The 20,862-nt window shown below is 46.9% G+C and overlaps 1 protein-coding gene across 1 annotated transcript in view; it reads left to right on the top strand.

Annotated features, from left to right (window-relative positions):
• Nucleotides 1-4,903: 4,903 nt before the first annotated feature.
• The window catches only part of IFTAP (intraflagellar transport associated protein), a 155,377-nt gene continuing 139,418 nt past the window's right edge, over nucleotides 4,904-20,862 (top strand). Inside the window, exon 1 of the mRNA XM_069221818.1 lies at nucleotides 4,904-5,000. Coding sequence (XP_069077919.1) covers nucleotides 4,992-5,000 — 9 coding nt within the window. The 5' untranslated portion in view covers nucleotides 4,904-4,991. The remainder of the gene's footprint in view (nucleotides 5,001-20,862) is intronic.

The following is a 20,862-nucleotide window of genomic DNA, read 5'->3' as shown; positions in this document are numbered from 1 at the left end:
ACTCCAGAAAGAAGGCTATACAAGACAGAATCTCCTCACAAGCACACAACAGCAAGGAACTCTTCAGCATCATCAAGGAGTTCGCCCAACCCAACAGTGAAACAACAGACATTCTACCCTCACAGGACCTCTGTGACAGACTCAACACCTACTTCCACCACAAAATCAAGACCATCTACCACTGCTTCAACAAGGACAACCTACGCACAGAACCCCCTCTACCAAACCCCGACACCAACAAACCAACAATCTCCACCTGGACACCCCTCTCCACCGAAGATATGCTGAAAACAATGAAGTCAATACACTCCGGGGCCCCCATGGACTCATGCCTCCATCACATCTTCAACAAAGCTGCAGACACCATCGCCCCCAAGCTCCGCCTCACCATCAACCGCTCACTAGCTGCCGCCACCTTACCCGATGACTGGAAACACGCCTAGATCAACCCCCTCCTCATGAAACCCTCAACAGACCCACCGACCTCAAAAACATCAGGCCCATCTCCCTACTTGCATTTCCTGCGAAAGTAATTGAAAAAGCAGTCAACAGCCAACTCACCATGTTTATAGAAGACCAAAACCTCCTTGACATCTCCCAATCTGGATTTAGGTCAAACCACAGCACCAAAACAGCCCTCTTGGCCACAACAGATGACATGCGCTCCCTACTAGACAAGGGAGAGATGGCGGCACTCATCCTACTAGACCTCCCAACACAGTCTCCCAACACACCCTGATAAGAAGACTCCACGAAGCTGGCATCAGAGACAAGGCCCTCGACTGGATCCAATCTTTCCTCTCCGGCAGAACGCAACGAGTGAGACTCGCCCCTTTCCTCGCAGACCCCACACCCATCCTCCCTCAGCCCCGCGCTGTTCAACGTCTACATGGCTCCGCTAGCCACCCCCGTCAGAAGCTACAGAATAAACGTCATCTCCTACGCTGACGACACCCAACTCACCCTCTCCCTCTCCAACGAACCTGACAAGGCCAGACACAACTTCCACGAAGGCATGGAAGCAGTCGCCAACTGATGAGAAACAGGTGCCTTCAACTCAACACAAACAAGACAGAAGTACTCATCATGAGCCCTCAACCCAACGCATGGAGCGACTTCTGGTGGCCACCCACCCTCGGAAACCCGCCCAACCCCACCAGCCAAGCCAGCAACCTCAGAATCATCCTGGACCCCGACCTCCGCATGAACCATCAAATCAACTCAGTCACCTCCACCTGCTTCCGCACCCTCTGCCTCCTATGCAAGACCTTCAAATGAATCCCCCTTGAACATAGAAAGACCGTCACACACGCCCTCATCATCAGCAGACTGGACTACGGCAACGCACTCCATGCCGGAATCAACAAAAAACTCACCCGCAAATTGCAAAACATCCAGAACGCCGCCGCCAGACTGGTCCTCGACCTACTCCGACACTGCAACATCTCGCAACACCTACGTACACCTCACTGGCTCCCCATAGTGCAAAGAATCACTTTCAAGATCCTCACCCACGCACACAAAGCCCTCCACAACACCGGACCAGCCTACCTGAACCAGCGACTCAACTTCCACGTACCCCGCAGGGCCCCACGCTCAGCCTAGCGCTCTTTCGCAGAAGTACCCCGCATCAGGAAAACCAGAACAGGAAGACTCTCCTTCTCCTACCTCGCAGCCACCACCTGGAACGCCCTACCCATCTACATCAGACAAACCACCTCCCTCATCAGCTTCATGAAGGAATTGAAGACATGACTTTTTTAAACCTTCTCACCTGTATACGCTACACTCTCCCCTCCCCCTAGCGCCTTGAGATCCTTACGGGTGAGTAGCTGCGCTTTACAAGCACTGATTGATTGATTGATTTATAACTGACCTTTCCTTTAATTGTCTGCTGCATTCCAGGAACTGCAGTCCAGGTTACTATATAAATAAAAAAATAACACACCTCATGCCGGTTTATCAAACATCAGGAAGGGGTTCATGGTGTCCTAGGAAAAGGCAAACTTAAGCATGCTTTATCTGAACTTCTAATTAACTACATTTCTAACAAAGAATAGTGGTCAACAACCATTTTCACAAGTTTAGTACCATTAAATTGGGTATCTCTCTACTTTTCTGCTTTTAAATGTACTGGTCAGTAGAGTTTAAAAAAAAGATTCAACTCCCCCCTGCCCCATCAGTAACTGTCTCAATAAGTGCCAGAGATCTGTTGCTATATGTCTATATTTGGGTCTCACAGTGTAAAATAAGCCTCTTGAAGATGTTCCCAGCTTCTAATAATGACAAATGGCTCTTAATGATTGAGTAGGCCGAAATTGTTTGTAGCTCATCCCTGCTGCCCTCAGATAAGGATATCTAATGGGCTACGGAGAGCACACGATTACCCACTTGCATATGCATTTTAAGAACATATGTGCTGTTTTAAGGATATTTTTAAAATAATACACTGCAAAAATGTAGGGTCATTTCTGAAATGTTATCATTACATCTTGCTCTACTTGTGATAGTGTCACACATAATCCATTGAAATGTCACTCATAAAAACATTAAACATGCAAATGTCACTTGTCACATGTGCTCCCCAAAAACTTGGAAGCTATCTATAACTTGTATGCATTATAATTACCTCAAAATTGCTGGGCACAAAAAGATCTTGGCAGGAGGTGTTGTAGCCCTGTTAGATAGTTTAAAATAAAGCATATTTGTGACCAGTTTAAACTAGAACAGATTGAACAGATTTACTGTCACATTTGTCCTTGTTGCCAATTTCTTTGAGAATGTTTTTTTTTTTAAATAAATGCATAAGTTGACTGTCAGATTGCTTTTTAAGTGCTGCACCTCATTTCTTCACCCATTTCCCCTGCCACAGCTTAAACCCAATTTATTGGTTCTAGGAGTATGTCCAATTCTGGAACTGCTGGTAACTTAAGAAATGGCTCTACTGTAAACATCAAAAAGCTATACTAATTTCTGTATAAGACAGTCAACCCCCAAAATAATGCAGGCGCTACTTAAAATGAAGTGCTGAAAATTCAGCAAGCTGATGTTCTTGTTTATGGATATGCCATTGAGACCAATGCATATAGACTTCCAGAACTCAATGATTCATATGTAAAATTTGCTTGCGGGACTGATAGAGCAGCAGACTGCCACCCTCAGTACTAGTAATTTTCATTGTAAAGCTGCATACATGTGAATACACTAGATTAAAAAGGGAGGCTCCCACATTTTTATGCCAAAAATGATATTCATGCTAACCCTTCTGATTCAGACGATGACACTGCCAATTTCAAGGCTAGTCTCCTGCCTCCAGATTCCTGCACGTAAAAACCTGATTCCTCTGCTGACTTCAGCTGACAGGGCCTGGTCTTGTGTAACTCGGAGTATGCACTGCCATTAACCTGCTCCTGCAGGCCATTGAGCAGCACTTGCATTACACACCATATCTGCCAAGGTTTCAGATTGCTATGTGTGACATTTTCATAATTTCAGTGTAATTATGAGTGACATTTCAACGACTACAAGTGACATTTTCGTGCTAAAAAAATCAACCAATGAAGACAAGGGAAACATATAAATATAAGAAATTACTCCCATTTGAGCAACCAGAAACTCTAAGAAGATCTTAAAACAGCTGTAAAGCACCAGAAGTGGAAGGACACTAACCTAGTGCCTTTGTAGCGGGAAAAGCATTGCGCTTCCCCACACTTTCTCTTCATTCCTGCAGGGATGGCCAACCTCCTGGGGGTCGGCACATCGTTATTTGATTAATGGTCTATGGGGTGGAGGCAAGCGTGAGACCCTCAAGCACCAGTTCTTCATTGGGTGCCCCCATCTACCCGAGGACCAGTGCTTGGACTGTGGGATCCCGGAACTGAGGAGGGTTGGTGAGGAAGAAATGTTGTCCCTGGGATCTTGTGCCCTGGGACCCAACGAGAGCCAGGGAGAGGTGGAGGGTCTGCGGTGTGCTCACCCACCACCTGTGCCCATGTGTGGGGTTGACAGGCGCACCCTGCTCTGCATGTTCCCACCTGCTGTTTGCATGGTGGGAGGAATATGGCAATACCTCCCGTTGTATACCAGTGCCACCTTGTGGCCTTTGATAAACAGTACTCAAAGCTTAGCTAGCAAAGTGAGAAACTGGAACTATGTGGTTTTAGCGCACCTCAAGACACGGTTCTTTAGGGTAACAATCTCAGGCATTACAGAAATGAGGGAAAATAACCAAAAATCCGTTATTCAACGCAAGATGCATGGTACTTGGAAGGGCTGACACTCTCTCTGCCTGCATAGCGATTTCTTAGCGCTCCTGACAGGTAAGGGGAAAAAACGTACATTTGCGTATCTAATATCTGATCCTGTGGCAGCAGACTTGCAAATTCTTATACATAACAGTAACCCAATTCAGGTCCCAATAGAAGTCAAGGGGGAAAATACATTCTCCCAACTTTTTTCTAGAAATCTCACATTTTTCTCTTCTAAAATGTTGGTATGTAGGATGTGCCTCTATTTTAACGGTCTACTGCCTGTGTCTCAATGTACATCAATGGGGATAGTAAACTCCTCAGATTTAAATTATTTTTCAAAATAACTCTCTTTGTAGTGTCGAAACGTTGGCATGAGTGCAGCCTGCAGCAGTATTCCGACTTAATTTGATGTAGTAAAATGAGACAGAAAACCACGACACAACAGCTATCCCTCGTCCCGCCCAGGCAGATGCGAGCGGGGAACGTTAAGGACGCGGCCACATCACGTTGCGTGTAGGGTTCCTGGGTATTGTAGTCTTATATTGGTCAGCGTGTGCTTTCCCTCTTCCGCGAAACTAGAAACAAAAAAACTACAACCCCCGAGAGACACGCTTTCGAAGGTCGAGCGGTTGCTAGGAGACTGGTGTTCGGACGCCGGAAGTGTGTGTCACTGTAACACCAGGAGCTGCGGGCCACAAGCGCAGGGTCAGGGGGTACCTGGAAAGGAGAGAGAGCCCGGGCATGCCTGAGGTGAGCCATTGTTATTAACAATCATATTGTTGACCTGGCAGCGGCGGGGGTCCTGGTGCTAATGTCGTCATTCACTGCCCCTGTGCAAAAACACCTATTAGCATTGCAGCAAGTAAATGCAAAATGGTAATAGTAATAAGTGCCATCCTGGTGAAGCTGGGCGTGCTCGCCTTGGAGTTTCGTCGCAAAATTGCTGACAGCCTTGACATTCCAGGAATACTTGATACACACATTTTTAAATGCCCAGAGAAGGTTTGCAGAGTGAAATACTGGGAGCCAGTCCTTTAAATACTTGAAAAAACAAGGTTGGACTGGAATACAAAATAGGCGTAGGCACCAACATAAAAGTGTCCCCAATTAGAGAATTTGGTAGCTAAATAAACGTGGCCCACGTCTGTCAATCGGGGATGGTTTTAACTTGTAAAGACACGCTGTAGAGGTGTTTGGCAAAGTATATGAGACTGCACGCATTTCTGCCTGTTAGGGGGAATTAATGTTTGTGGTAGGATCAGCAAAATCAATAGAAAACAGACTGCCCGCTAATCTATAACACAGGCCACAAACCGCCAAAACACTGGTCCTTTAGGGCACAGCCTGATTAGCCTCTAAATACGCCAGTTCGACCCTGCACACCAAGCTTGGCTCTGAGCATAGCAGTACCTGTGCGCAGATTTCAAAAACATATTCCTGCGTTCCCTTTAGGAGTTTCGTCTTGCTAGGTATGTTGGCTGAATGCAAGTAAAACATTTTGCCACACGCCTTTAGCCACGTCTTTCTGACTATAATCCTTAGTTGGCTTAAAGAGCAATACAATTAAAATAAACAAATCTGAGTGGAAAAGGGTAATAGCTGCTTTCTGGTCGTTAGTGTTTTTGAAACGTGTTAAAATCCCCCGTTTGTCACAGAATTTTAGCAAGTATGTGTTATCCCTTGTAAGTGTGGGTTGAGGCCACTGATTTTGTAAAAAGTACCTCAAAAGTAAGTTATGTTGCTATTGAACCCTAACATCTGCTTTTGCATAAGAGTGACACCTTCTTTAAAACTCAGCCCCCATGTTAATTTTAGCGCTGAAGATTCAGTACATGGACTTGTCACTGAAATCAATGTAGTCATACTAATATAACTGTAACGAATCCTGGGTAATATTGGGGTGACGGCATCTAAGAGGATAATTAAAGCATATCCTCTCAATTTCTCTCGGGGGCTGTAATTCACAACATGTCCTTTCACTCAGGTTGTATGCCAATGGAGAGATTGTATGCTTGGACCTTCTAGTTTTTATTCTCGGCATGCTGCTGTCCCAGTTACTCGACATCAAAAGGCAGTGAACTACTCTCGCAGGATCCATGCTTATTGTAGTATTGGACAATGCAAACAAAAAAAACATTGCTCTAAGTGGGACGGAGAAGGGGAGGGAGTCTTTAAATGTGTGGCTAAAGAAGTATAACTAGGAATAGTTACCAAGAGGTTTAGGTGCCTTGATCAGTTTTCTGTCATTACTTACTTTTTGCCTGTTATGCCTGCTGGCATGTAGGACAGCAACAAAGGACCTCCACTTCTGTCTGTGTCGGGCAAGTTTCTGTTATATCATCCACCTGGTTTGTGCCCAGAAAATGAGCAAGATTCTTCTCAGTTTACTGGTGTGGAGGCTGACAGTCGGATGATGTCGCTCTTCGTCATCCATCAGCATTCTGATCCATACATGAGTGTGGACAGAATGTAGCTCTGGTAAAGCCTCATCTTTGTGCTGGTGCTGTACTGAGATGACACGATATTTAGCATCCTGAAGGCATTCCTGCCTTGTTCAGTCTACTCTTGATGTCACTGCTTGCTTCTCCATCATGCATGATAGCACTGCCGAGGTAGGTAAACACTTTAGTCATGGCTTGGTCCTATCCATCCATCTTGATTGGTGAGGGGTTTGGAAAGTGGAGTAACTGCTGATTTCTTCGTGTTGATCCTCAGGCCCAGTTGCTGTGCATGGATGTTGAGTTGAGATAGCCTTTCTTGCAGTGTGTGTGTGTGTGTGTCTGTCTGTCTGTCTGTCTGTCTGTGTCATCTTTATAGTCAGAATCCACCAGTGTACAGAATGAGGTCCAAATAATTCCTCTGGCTTGGTCTTCTGTTGTGTGTTACATCACCCAGTTGATGACTAGGTTGAAGAGCAACGCTGACATCACACATCTCAGTCTCACACCAGTCCTGACTTCAAAGCTATACTCACTATCTCCCACCTTGCAAAATTATCATAAAAGCTATTGATGAGGAAAAATGTCTGCTGCAGTATGCCATAGGCTCTCAGTATACACCAGAGGCTGTCATGGTGGATATTGCCAAAGGGTTTCTTAATGGCAATGAAGTTGATGTATTGTTGTCTGTGCCACTCTGTAGACTGCTTTATGATGTTGTGTAGAGTAAGGATTTGATCAATACACCTTCGGCCTCGTATTTTCTTAACTTCTTCACAGCATCAGAAACACGCGGTGTAAGAATTTTCGCCAGGATTGTACTCAGGGTTGACAGAAGGGTGATTCCACTCCAGTTGTAGCAGTTGGTTAATTCTCCCTTCTTTGGAATCTTGACGCTGATGCCTTGGTTCCAATCAATTAGTCTTTTCTTTCCCTCCCAAATCAGTGTAAAGTAGTTGGAGGATCTCAGCTAAAGTTTCGGAGTCTGCCTTGAACATTTCTGCATTCAGGTTGCCTTGGCCAGGAGCTTTTTGTTCTTGAGAGATCGGATGGCAGTAATTATTTCTTCCTTCTATGGTGGAGCGGTGTTCACATCCAAGTCTGTCTCTGCATCTTGAATGTTGTGTTCTGCTTGTTGATACTGGTCTGTTCAAGACCAATGCAATGAAATATTATTTCATTGAACATATTTTAGCTGACCCAACACATATACCAAAAAGAAGGTAACCCTATTGCTTTGCAAATTCTTGTTAAATGTGTCAGATATGTAAATAATTCAACCATTTTTTGCAAATAATTGGAAATCATACTCTTTTAGTTCTGAAAATCAGAGAATGTGAATTAAACATTACAAAGGTCCATGGAAGGAATAGTGGCTTTCGAAGGATCTCAGACACTCCTGTTTCCCCTTTCACTCCACTTTCTTCTGCAGTGTCGCTCTCTGTTAGGTACATGTGCCCCTTTTCTCCCAACATCCTTCTAAAATCGTCCATCCATATCTCTTACACTTTTACACAGCTACTGTTGGCACACATGCAACGATCATTCTGTGCGCTGTGCAGTGAGGACAAGGTTGAGCTACAACTCCAGAGCTTTCCATTGTGTGCCATTTAAAAACTCATGCACAACCTGAATTTGCTTTGACTCCTGAAGGTGACTCAGTTCAAAGTATGCATATCCAAGCGTCATATGTTGTGTGAAAAAGACTATAGAAACACACCTTGAAAAAGCAAATACTCTTAGGGAATCCAAGTTGAATTAAATAGTGAAACATAAACGGTGATTGAATAGCAACATTAAATACTTAAATGCGCATTACAATCACTGTTCAGGCATGATCACAAGGACATCTTAAGAATTTGTGGGGCCATGGGCAAGATATATATTTTGGCCCATTATTTGGAACAGCTTTGCAATTATTACCCCTTTTTTAGCTCATTCAAGCCCTTGTGAGCCAAACAATATCAAATTATATGTTAAACCCTCAGAGACGGGGACACGTAAAAACAGCTGAAAGCTCCAGCTGCCTGGCGTCCACCAACCAAATAGTACCAAGGCTAGACAGGTACTTGTGGCCCTACCGAGTACAAGAAGTGAGAAAGAAGACAGTATAGCTAGGGACATAAAATAGAGAGGAAAAAAGGGAAGAGATACAGAGATGATGTAGAAGGATACGCAAGGTAGGGAGATAATTAAAGTAAACAAAGAAGGGTAAGATAGCCAGCAGTAAATATAACGAGAGTGGACAGAGGAAGAAGCAGATGGACAAAGGAAAGTAATTTTATAGAGTGTGGTAGAAAGAAATAGAGATGGGGGATGGGAATGTATAGAGAGACAAATGAGTACAGTAGTCCAAGGGGTGAGGTAAATGGCGGACTAATGTAGAAAAATAGTTGAATTAGATAAAAGTAAATGCAGGGAGAGGTAGAGAATTGAAGGAAAACAAAGAGAAGCAGGACAGAGAGTAAAAAGAGAAGATACAAAAATAGCATAGAGTAGTGGGGAAGAAACAGGGAGAGCATTGGGATGAAGAGTAGAAAGAGAAATGTGGTCTCGAGCCAAAAGAGGAAGGTAAAAGACATATGTGAAATGGAAAAGAAAGGTGAAGTTTATACAAAACTAGAGAGTTGGGAGAGGAAAAGATGAGAGAGACAGCTCAGATGTAGGGGTGAGCTGAAATGGGAAAAAAGATCTGCAGACAGATATGTGTTTTGTGCTTGAGAGAGAAAGAAAGGATTTCTTGAGATAAGCATAGGGTTGGAGAAATAGAGAGAGCCAGACAGAGGTAAATATTTAAGAACTCGAAGAAGAGGGGGAATGAGAAAGGGAAGGTGGAGAAGTGAGATAGTGAACTAGTGATGAGGTAATTTAGGTGCTTAAGTGATGAAAGAGCGGCAAGGTGCAGAGAGTTGTGATAGTGAGAAAGATGTGAGGTAGAGAGAGAAATGAGATAGGTCAGTTGGAGCGGTGAGGAAGAGAAAGGGTTGAGAGAGGTAGAGAGAGGTAAGTTGTAGTAAGCAAAGTTACTGTGCTGCATTGTGCAAGGTGGAAAAAGCATAATTAGGCCTTAATTGGTCATAAAAATGGCCTCCTGCTCACAACTCCCGCAATGATGTGCAAACAGGCTACCTAGTGTCACACACAATATTTGCACCATAGTGCAGCCAAATAATTTGTGCTGGATGCATATCATTCTTGGACAGAATCCTTCCAGGACAAATTCCTTCCAGAACAAAATCCATTGGCTAGGCAAATTGTTAAACGTTCCACACATTGTATGTGTGCTGTACAGTTCAGCACACATAAAATATGTGTAGAAATTAAAACACTTCTCCATGTTAGCACCTGCTTCAGCGAGTAAGGCCCCCTTGATGCAAAGTGCTGCAGAGGATTGCAATGCGCTGTTTATGTTGAGAGAAGGGCCCCTTTCCAATGCAAAATACCTTTGGCACTGGGAAGTAAATACTTGGCAAAAGTTTGTACTACTTTTCTTCACTTCGCGCTGGCACAAACCCTTAGGCCCTAAGTTCCTGTTAAGCATGCTGTGCTTTTCTGATAAAAGCAAAAAGAACAGACGATGGATGGAATGCTGAACCCTGCTCACCAAGGGAATACTCGGCCCTGACTGTTCACATGGGAAGCAATATATGATATATGATTTGCATATGGTTGGGTCAAAACTGAGGTGGCAGGTCAGCAAAAAAAGATGGTTTAAACCCAAATCTATGACTGAAGGTTTGGATTGTTCTGCATTCCATCCTTCATCTGTTATTGTTGCTTTTCTCACCCTAAGTGGGAACGGTATGCCCAGACGTGGGCCCCGTGCTCACTGTGCCACTGGATTCAAGATAGGCTGGTCGATAAGGTGTAATACCTCGAACAATGGTGAGCAAAAAAAACAATGTACTAAGCTCAGATCTGTGGCTGGGGTGACTGTTTGCATGGTTCATCATTTAGTCCATGTAAGGAAATGCCTCCTTGGCATGGTTACCCCCTGACTTTTTGACTTTGCTGATGCTAAGTTTTGATTTGAAAGTGTGCTGAGGCCTGCTAACCAGGTCCCAGCACCAGTGTTCTTTCCCTAACTTGTACTTTTGTTTTCACAATTGGCACACCCTGGCATCCAGGTAAGTCCCTTGTAACTGGTACCCCTGGTACCAAGGGCCCTGATGCCTGGGAATGTCTCTAAGGGCTGCAGCGTATCTTATGCCACCCTGGGGACCCCTCACTCAGCACAGACACACTGCTTGCCAGCTTGTGTGTGCTGGTGAGGACAAAACGAGTAAGTCGACATGGCACTCCCCTCAGGGTGCCATGCTAACCTCACACTGCCTATGCAGTATAGATAAGTCACCCCTCTAGCAGGCCTTACAGCCCTAAGGCAGGGTGCACTATACCATAGGTGAGGGCACAAGTGCATGAGCACTGTGCCCCTACAGTGTCTAAGCCAAACCTTAGACATTGTAAGTGCAGGGTAGCCATAAGAGTATATGGTCTGGGAGTCTGTCATACACGAACTCCACAGCACCATAATGGCTACACTGAAAACTGGGAAGTTTGGTATCAAACTTCTCAGCACAATAAATGCACACTGATGCCAGTGTACATTATATTGTAACATACACCCCAGAGGGTACCTTAGAGGTGCCCCCTGAAACCTTAACCAACTACCCGTGTAGGCTGACTGGTTTTAGCAGCCTGCCACACTCGAGACATGTTGCTGGCCACATGGGGAGAGTGCCTTTGTCACTCTGTGGCTAATAACAAAGCCTGTACTGGGTGGAGATGCTTATCACCTCCCCCTTGCAGGACTGTAACACCGGGCGGTGAGCCTCAAAGGCTCTCCCCCTTTGTTACAGCACCACAGGGCACTCCAGCTAGTGGAGTTGCCCGCCCCCTCCAGCCACGTCCCCACTTTTGGCGGCAAGGCCGGAGGAGATAATGAGAAGAACAAGGAGGAGTCACTGGCCAGTCAGGACAGCCCCTAAGGTGTCCTGAGCTGAGGTGACTCTGACTTTTAGAAATCCTCCATCTTGCAGATGGAGGATTCTCCGAATAGGAATGTGACCCCCTCCCCTTGGGAGGAGGCACAAAGAGGGGGTACCCACCCTCAGGGCTAGTAGCCATTGTCTACTAACCCCCCAGACCTAAACACGCCCTTAAATTTAGTATTTAAGGGCTCCCCTGAACCTAGGAACTCAGATTCCTGCAACCTAAGAAAAAGAGGACTGCTGAGCTGAAAAACCCTGCAGAGAAGACGGAGACACCAACTGCTTTGGCCCCAGGTCTACCGGCCTATCTCCCCGCTTCTAAAGACACTGCTCCAGCGACGCTTTCCCCAGGACCAGCGACCTCTGAATCCTCAGAGGACTGCCCTGCTCTAGAAGGACCAAGAAACTCCCGAGGACAGCGGCACTGTTCACCCAAGACTGCAACTTTGTTTCAAAGGAGCAACTTTAAAACAACTGCGTTTCCCGCCGGAAGCGTGAGACTTGCTACTCTGCACCCGACGCCCCCGGCTCGACTTGTGGAGAAACAACACTTCAGGGAGGACTCCCCGGCGACTACGAGACCGTGAGTAGCCAGAGTTGCCCCCCCTGAGCCCCCACAGCGACACCTGCAGAGGGAATCCCAAGGCTCCCCCTGACCGCGACTGCCTGACTCCTAGATCCCGACGCCTGGTAAAGACTCTGCACCCGCAGCCCCCAGGACCTGAAAGATCGGAACTCCAGTGCAGGAGTGACCCCCAGGAGGCCCTCTCCCTTGCCCAGGTGGTGGCTACCCCGAGGAGCCCCCCCTTGCCTGCCTGCATTCCTGAAGAGACCCCTTGGTCTCCCATTGATTTACTTCGGAAACCCGATGTGTGTTTGCACACTGCACCCGGCCGCCCCCGTGCTGCTGAGGGTGTACTTTCTGTGCTAACTTGTGTCCCCCCCGGTGCCCTACAAAACCCCCCTGGTCTGCCCTCCGAAGACGCGGGTACTTACCTGCTGGCAGACTGGAACCGGGGCACCCCCTTCTCCATTGAAGCCTATGCGTTTTGGGCACCACTTTGACCTCTGCACCTGACCGGCCCTGAGCTGCTGGTGTGGTAACTTTGGGGTTGCTCTGAACCCCCAACGGTGGGCTACCTTGGACCCAAACTTGAACCCCGTAGGTGGTTTACTTACCTGCAAGAACTAACAAACTCTTACTCTCCCTAGGAACTGTGAAAATTGCACTAAGTGGCTAGTTTTATAATAGCTATATGTGATTTATTTGAAGACTGTGTATGCTATTTTGATTATTCAAAGTTCCTAAAGTACCTACCTGCAATACCTTTCATTTTACATGTAAAATTTGAACCTGTGGTTCCTAAAATAAACTAAGAAAATATATTTTTCTATACAAAAACCTATTGGCCTGGAATTGTCTCTGAGTGTGTGTTCCTTATTTATTGCTTGTGTATGTACAACAAATGCTTAACACTACTCCTTTGATAAGCCTACTGCTCAACCACACTACCACAAAATAGAGCATTAGTATTATCTCTTTTTGCCACTATCTTACCTCTAAGGGGAACCCTTGGACTCTGTGCATACTATTCCTTACTTTGAAATAGTGCATACAGAGCCAACTTCCTACATTGATGGATCAGCGGTGGGGTACAAGACTTTGCATTTGCTGGACTACTCAGCCAATACCTGATCACACGACAAATTCCAAAAATTGTCATTAGAAATTGATTTTTGCAATTTGAGCTATTTTTCTAAATTCTTAAAAGTCCTGCTAGGGCCTTGTGTTAGTCCCTGTTAGCATTTCTTTTAGAGTTTAAACGTTTTGTGAAAGTTTGAATTAAGTTCTAGAGATGGTTTTAGATTCTTAAAAAGTATTCCAACTTTTAGAAACATAATGCCTGGTGCAGATGAGAATGTGGTGGAACTCGACCTCACACCTTACCTCCATCTTAAGATGAGGGAGCCAAGGTCTCTCTGCAAAATACAAAAAATCCCAGTTGGCTTAAGACCCTCCAAACAACAGCTCCAGGAGCTTTTGGCAGAGTTTGAAATAGCCAACCCCTCTGAGGATGACAACCCAGAGGATGATGATAGTGACTTGGAGGAGAATTCCCACCTTCCAGTCCTAATTAGGGAGATCAGGAACCCGCAATCCCTGATTCCAACTGTGACAGTCCGAGATGCTGCTTCCCTCACAGGAGGGGCCAGCACCTCTGAAATCACTGAGGATAACCTCAGTGAAGATGACCTCCTGTTAGCCAGGATGGCCAAAAGATTGGCTTTGGAGAGACAGCTCCTAGCCATAGAAAGGGAATGACAAGAGATGGGTTTTGGTCCCATCCATGGTGGCAGCAACTTAAATAGGGTCAGAGATTCTCCTGACATGTTGAAAATCCCTAAAGGGATTGTAACTAAATATGAAGATGGTGATGACATCACCAAATGGTTCACAGCTTTTGAGAGGGCTTGTGCAACCAGAAAAGCAAACAGATCTCACTGGGGTGCTCTCCTTTGGGAAATGTTCACTGGAAAGTGTAGGGATAGACTCCTCACACTCTCTGGAAAAGATGCAGAATCTTATGACCTCATGAAGGGTACCCTGATTGAGGGCTTTGGATTCTCCACTGAGGAGTATAGAATTAGATTCAGGGGGGCTCAAAAATCCTCGAGCCAGACCTGGGTTGATTTTGTGGACTACTCAGTAAAAACACTGGATGATTGGATTCAAGGCAGTGGTGTAAATGATTATGATGGGTTGTACAATTTATTTGTGAAAGAACACCTATTAAGTAATTGTTCAAATGATAAACTGCATCAGCAACTGGTAGACCTAGGACCAATTTCTCCCCAAGAATTGGGAAAGAAGGCAGACCATTGGGTCAAGACTAGGGTGACCAAGACTTCCACAGGGGGTGACCAAAAGAAAGGGGTCACAAAGCCTCCCCAGGGGAAGAGTGTTGAGACATCCAAAAACAAAAATAGTAAAGAGTCTTCTTCAGGCCCCCAAAAACCTGCACAGGAGGGTGGGCCCAGAGCCTCTTCACAAAATAATTTTGGGTACAAGGGTAAAAACTTTGATCCCAAAAAGGCCTGGTGTCGTAGCTGTAATCAGCCTGGACACCAAACTGGAGACAAGGCCTGTCCCAAGAAAAGTACCACTTCTAACTCCACTCCAGCTAACACTGGAATGGCTAGTCTCCAAGTGGGATTAACAGTGTGCCCAGAGCAAATCAGGTGTCACACTGAAGCTACATTAGTCTCTGAGGGTGGGGTGGATTTAGCCACACTGGCTGCCTGGCCTCCTAACATGCAAAAATACAGGCCGCAGCTCTTAATTAATGGGACACGTGTAGAAGGCCTGAGGGATACAGGTGCCAGTGTCACCATTGTGACAGAGAAACTGGTTTCCCCTGGTCAATACCTGGCTGGACAAACTTATCCAGTCACCAACGCTGACAATCAGACTAAAGTACATCCCATGGCTATGGTAACTTTAGGGTGGGGAGGGGTCAATGGCCTGAAACAGGTGGTGGTCTCCTCAAATATCCCAGTAGACTGTTTGCTTGGAAATGACCTGGAGTTCTCAGCATGGGCTGAGGTAGAATTGAAAACCCATGCAGCCATGTGTGTCAAGACAAGGGCACAGTGCAAGGCTCAGGGTGAAAAAGTAGAGTTGGAGCCTGGAAAAGGGGCCCAGCCCACCAAGAGAAAAGGAAAGACAACTGGGAAACCAGCTGCAACACAACAACAAAAAGAGAACCTCTCTTCCCAGGAAGAAGTTCTGCCCTCTGAGGGAACTGAGCCTCTGGAGTTAGAACCTTATCAGGTTGAGCTCCTAGGCCCAGGGGGACCCTCAAGGGAGCAGTTGTGTAAGGGGCAAGAAACCTGTCCCTCTCTTGAAGGCCTTAGGCAGCAAGCTGCTGAAGAGTCCAATGGCAAGAAAACTGGAACACATAGGGTCTATTGGGAAGATGGACTCCTTTACACTGAGGCAAGAGATCCCAAACCTGGTGCCACTAGGAGAGTGGTAGTGCCTCAGGAGTTTAGGGAGTTCATACTGACCTTAGCCCATGATATTCCTCTTGCTGGGCATTTGTGACAAACCAAGACGTGGGAGAGACTAGTCAACCACTTCTACTGGCCCAACATGTCCCAGAAAGTCAAGGAGTTTTGTGTCTCCTGTACCACCTGTCAAGCCAGTGGTAAGACAGGTGGACACCCAAAGGCCCCCCTCATTCCACTTCCAGTGGTGGGGGTCCCCTTTGAAAGAGTGGGTGTGGACATAGTGGGTCCACTTGAACCTCCCACAGCCTCAGGGAACATGTACATACTAGTAGTAGTGGATCATGCTACTAGATACCCTGAAGCTATTCCCCTTAGGTCGACTACTGCCCCTGCAGTAGCCAAGGCCCTCATTGGTATTTTTACCAGAGTGGGTTTCCCTAAGGAGGTGGTGTCTGACAGAGGTACCAACTTCATGTCAGCATACCTGAAACACATGTGGAATGAGTGTGGAGTGACTTATAAATTCACTACACCATACCATCCACAAACTAATGGCCTTGTTGAGAGATTCAGCAAGACATTAAAAGGCATGATCATGGGGCTCCCTGAAAAACTCAAAAGGAGATGGGATGTCCTCTTGCCATGTCTGCTTTTCGCTTACAGAGAGGTGCCTCAGAAGGGAGTAGGGTTCTCACCCTTTGAACTTCTGTTTGGCCACCCTGTAAGGGGACCACTAGCTCTTGTGAAAGAAGGCTGGGAGAGACCTCTTCATGAGCCTAAACAAGACATAGTGGACTATGTACTTGGCCTACGTTCAAGGATGGCAGAGTACATGGAAAAGGCAAGTAAAAACCTTGAGGCCAGCCAACAGCTCCAGAAGTTTTGGTATGACCAAAAGGCTGCAATGGTTGAATTTCAACCAGGGCAGAAAGACTGGGTTCTGGAGCCTGTGGCTCCCAGGGCACTTCAGGACAAATGGAGTGGCCCTTACCCAGTGCTAGAGAAGAAGAGTCAGGTCACCTACCTGGTGGACCTAGGCACTAGCAGGAGCCTTAAGAGGGTGATCCATGTGAACTGCCTTAAGCTCTTCCATGATAGGGCTGATGTGAATCTGTTGATGGTAACAGATGAGGACCAGGAAGATGAGAGTGAACCTCTCCCTGATCTCCTCTCATCAAACCCTAAAGATGGCTCAGTTGATGGAGTGATCTACTCAGACACCCTCTCTAGCCAACAGCAATCTGATTGTAGGAAGGTCTTGTAACAGTTTGTTGAGCTCTTTTCCCTAACTCCTGGTCAGACACACCTGTGTACCCATGATGTGAACACAGGAGACAGCATGCCTGTCAAAACCAAAATATTCAGACAGTCTGACCAAGTTAAGGAAAGCATCAAGGTGGAAGTCCACAAGATGCTGGAATTGGGAGACATTGAGCACTCTGACAGCCCCTGGGCTAGCCCAGTGGTCTTAGTCCCCAAACCTCACACCAAAGATGGAAAGAGAGAGATGAGGTTTTGTGTGGACTACAGAGGACTTAATTCTGTCACCAAGACAGATGCCCATCCCATTCCAAGGGCTGATGAACTGATTGATAAATTAGGTGCTGCCAAATTCTTAAGTACCTTTGACTTAACAGCAGGGTACTGGCAAATCAAAATGGCACCTGGAGCAAAAGAAAAGACAGCATTCTCCACAACTGATGGGCAGTATCAGTTTACTGTTATGCCCTTTGGTTTAAAGAATGCCCCTGCCACCTTCCAAAGGTTGGTGAATCAAGTCCTTGCTGGCTTGGAGTCCTTTAGTGCAGCTTATCTTGACAATATTGCTGTCTTCAGCTCCAACTGGCAGGATCACCTGGTCCACCTGAAGAAGGTTTTGAAGGCTCTGCAATCATCAGGCCTCTCTATCAAGGCATCCAAATGCCAGATAGGGCAGGGAACTGTGGTTTACTTGGGACACCTTGTAGGTGGAGGCCAAGTTCAGCCACTCCAGCCTAAGATCCAGACTATTCTGGACTGGGCAGCTCCAAAAACCCAGACTCAAGTCAGGGCATTCCTTGGCTTGACTGGGTATTACAGGAGGTTTGTGAAGGGATATGGATCCATAGTGACAGCCCTCACAGAACTCACCTCCAAGAAAATGCCCAAGAAGGTAAACTGGACTGTAGAATGCCAACAGGCCTTTGACACCCTGAAACAAGCAATGTGCACAGCACCAGTTCTAAAAGCTCCAGATTACTCCAAGCAGTTCATTGTGCAGACAGATGCCTCTGAACATGGGATAGGGGCAGTTTTGTCCCAAACAAATGATGATGGCCTTGACCAGCCTGTTGCTTTCATTAGCAGGAGGTTACTCCCCAGGGAGCAGCGTTGGAGTGACATTGAGAGGGAGGCCTTTGCTGTGGTCTGGTCCCTGAAGAAGCTGAGACCATACCTCTTTGGTACTCACTTTGTAGTTCAAACTGACCACAGACCTCTCAGATGGCTGATGCAAATGAAAGGTGAAAATCCAAAACTGTTGAGGTGGTCCATCTCCCTACAGGGAATGGACTTTATAGTGGAACACAGACCTGGGACTGCCCATGCCAATGCAGATGGCCTTTCCAGGTTCTTCCACTTAGAAAATGAAGACTCTCTTGGGAAAGGTTAGTCTCATCCTCTTTCGTTTTGGGGGGGGGGGGGTTGTGTAAGGAAATGCCTCCTTGGCATGGTTACCCCCTGACTTTTTGCCTTTGCTGATGCTAAGTTTTGATTTGAAAGTGTGCTGAGGCCTGCTAACCAGGCCCCAGCACCAGTGTTCTTTCCCTAACCTGTACTTTTGTTTTCACAATTGGCACACCCTGGCATCCAGGTAAGTCCCTTGTAACTGGTACCAAGGGCCCTGATGCCAGGGAAGGTCTCTAAGGGCTGCAGCATATCTTATGCCACCCTGGGGACCCCTCACTCAGCACAGACACACTGCTTGCCAGTTTGTGTGTGCTGGTAAGGACAAAACGAGTAAGTCGACATGGCACTCCCCTCAGGGTGCCATGCCAACCTCACACTGCCTATGCAGTATAGATAAGTCACCCCTCTAGCAGGCCTTACAGCTCTAAGGCAAGGTGCACTATACCATAGGTGAGGGCACAAGTGCATGAGCACTGTGCCCCTACAGTGTCTAAGCCAAACCTTATACATTGTAAGTGCAGGGTAGCCATAAGAGTATATGGTCTGGGAGTCTGTCATACACGAACTCCACAGCACCATAATGGCTACACTGAAAACTGGGAAGTTTGGTATCAAACTTCTCAGCACAATAAATGCACACTGATGCCAGCGTACATTTTAATGTAACATACACCCCAGAGGGCACCTTAGAGGTGCCCCCTGAAACCTTAACCAACTACCCGTGTAGGCTGACTGGTTTTAGCAGCCTGCCACACTCGAGACATGTTGCTGGCCACATGGGGAGAGTGCCTTTGTCACTCTGTGGCTAGTAACAAAGCCTGTACTGGGTGGAGATGCTTATCACCTCCCCCTTGCAGGACTGTAACACCTGGTGGTGAGCCTCAAAGGCTCACCCCCTTTGTTACAGCACCACAGGGCACTCCAGCTAGTGGAGTTGCCCGCCCCCTCCGGCCACGACCCCACTTTTGGCAGCAAGGCCGGAGGAGATAATGAGAAAAAAAAGGAGGAGTCACTGGCCAGTCAGGACTGCCCCTAAGGTGTCCTGAGCTGAGGTGACTCTGACTTTTAGAAATCCTCCATCTTGCAGATGGAGGATTCCCCCAATAGGGATAGGAATGTGACCCATCCCCTTGGGAGGAGACACAAAGAGGGTGTACCCACCCTCAGGGCTAGTAGCCATTGGCTATTAACCCCCCAGACCTAAACACGCCCTTAAATTTAGTATTTAACGGCTCCCCTGAACCTAGGAACTCAGATTCCTGCAACCTAAGAAGAAGAGGACTGCTGAGCTGAAAAACCCTGCAGAGAAGACGGAGACACCAACTGCTTTGGCCCCAGCTCTACCGGCCTGTCTCCCCACTTCTAAAAGACACTGCTCCAGCGACGCTTTCCCCAGGACCAGCGACCTCTGAATCCTCAGAGGACTGCCCTGCTCTAGAAGGACCAAGAAACTCCAGAGGACAGCGGCCCTGTTCACCCAAGACTGCAACTTTGTTTCAAAGGAGCAACTTTAAAACAACTGCGTTTCCCGCCGGAACCGTGAGACTTGCTACTCTGCACCCGACGCCCCAGCTCGACTTGTGGAGAAACAACACTTCAGGGAGGACTCCCCGGCGACTACGAGAACGTGAGTAGCCAGAGTTGCCCCCACAGCGACGCCTGCAGAGGGAATCCAGAGGCTCCCCCTGACCGCGACTGCCTGACTCCCAGATCCCGACGCCTGGTAAAGACTCTGCACCCGCAGCCCCCAGGACCTGAAAGATTGGAACTCCAGTGCAGGAGTGACCCCTAGGAGGCCCTCTCCCTTGCCCAGGTGGTGGCTACCCCGAGGAGCCTCCCCCTTGCCTGCCTGCATCGCTGAAGAGACCCCTTGGTCTCCCATTGATTTACATTGGAAACCCGACGTGTGTTTGCACACTGCACCCGGCCGCCCCCGTGCTGCTGAGGGTGTACTTTCTGTGCTATCTTGTGTCCCGTCCCCCCCGGTGCCCTACAAAACCCCCCTGGTCTGCCCTCCGAAGACGCGGGTACTTACCTGCTGGCAGACTGAAACCGGGGCACCCCCTTCTCCATTGAAGCCTATGCGTTTTGGGCACCACTTTGACCTCTGCACCTGACCGGCCCTGAGCTGCTGGTGTGGTAACTTTGGGGTTGCTCTGAACCCCCAATGGTGGGCTACCTTGGACCCAAACTTGAACCCCGAAGGTAGTTTACTTACCAGCAAGAACTAACAAACTCTTACTCCCCCTAGGAACTGTGAAAATTGCACTAAGTGTCTAGTTTTAAAATAGCTATATGTGATTTATTTAAAGACTGTGTATGCTATTTTGATTATACAAAGTTCCTAAAGTACCTACCTGCAATACCTTTCATTTGAAGTATTACATGTAAATATTGAACCTGTGGTTCCTAAAATAAACTAAGAAAATATATTTTTCTATACAAAAACCTATTGGCCTGGAATTGTCTCTGAGTGTGTGTTCCTCATTTATTGCTTGTGTATGT

This window comes from Pleurodeles waltl, chromosome 3_1 (genome assembly GCF_031143425.1).
Source record: "Pleurodeles waltl isolate 20211129_DDA chromosome 3_1, aPleWal1.hap1.20221129, whole genome shotgun sequence".
Taxonomy (NCBI): Eukaryota; Metazoa; Chordata; class Amphibia; order Caudata; family Salamandridae; genus Pleurodeles; species Pleurodeles waltl.
Note: the sequence above shows the minus strand (reverse complement) of the source record. Positions and strands in the feature narration are given on the sequence as shown.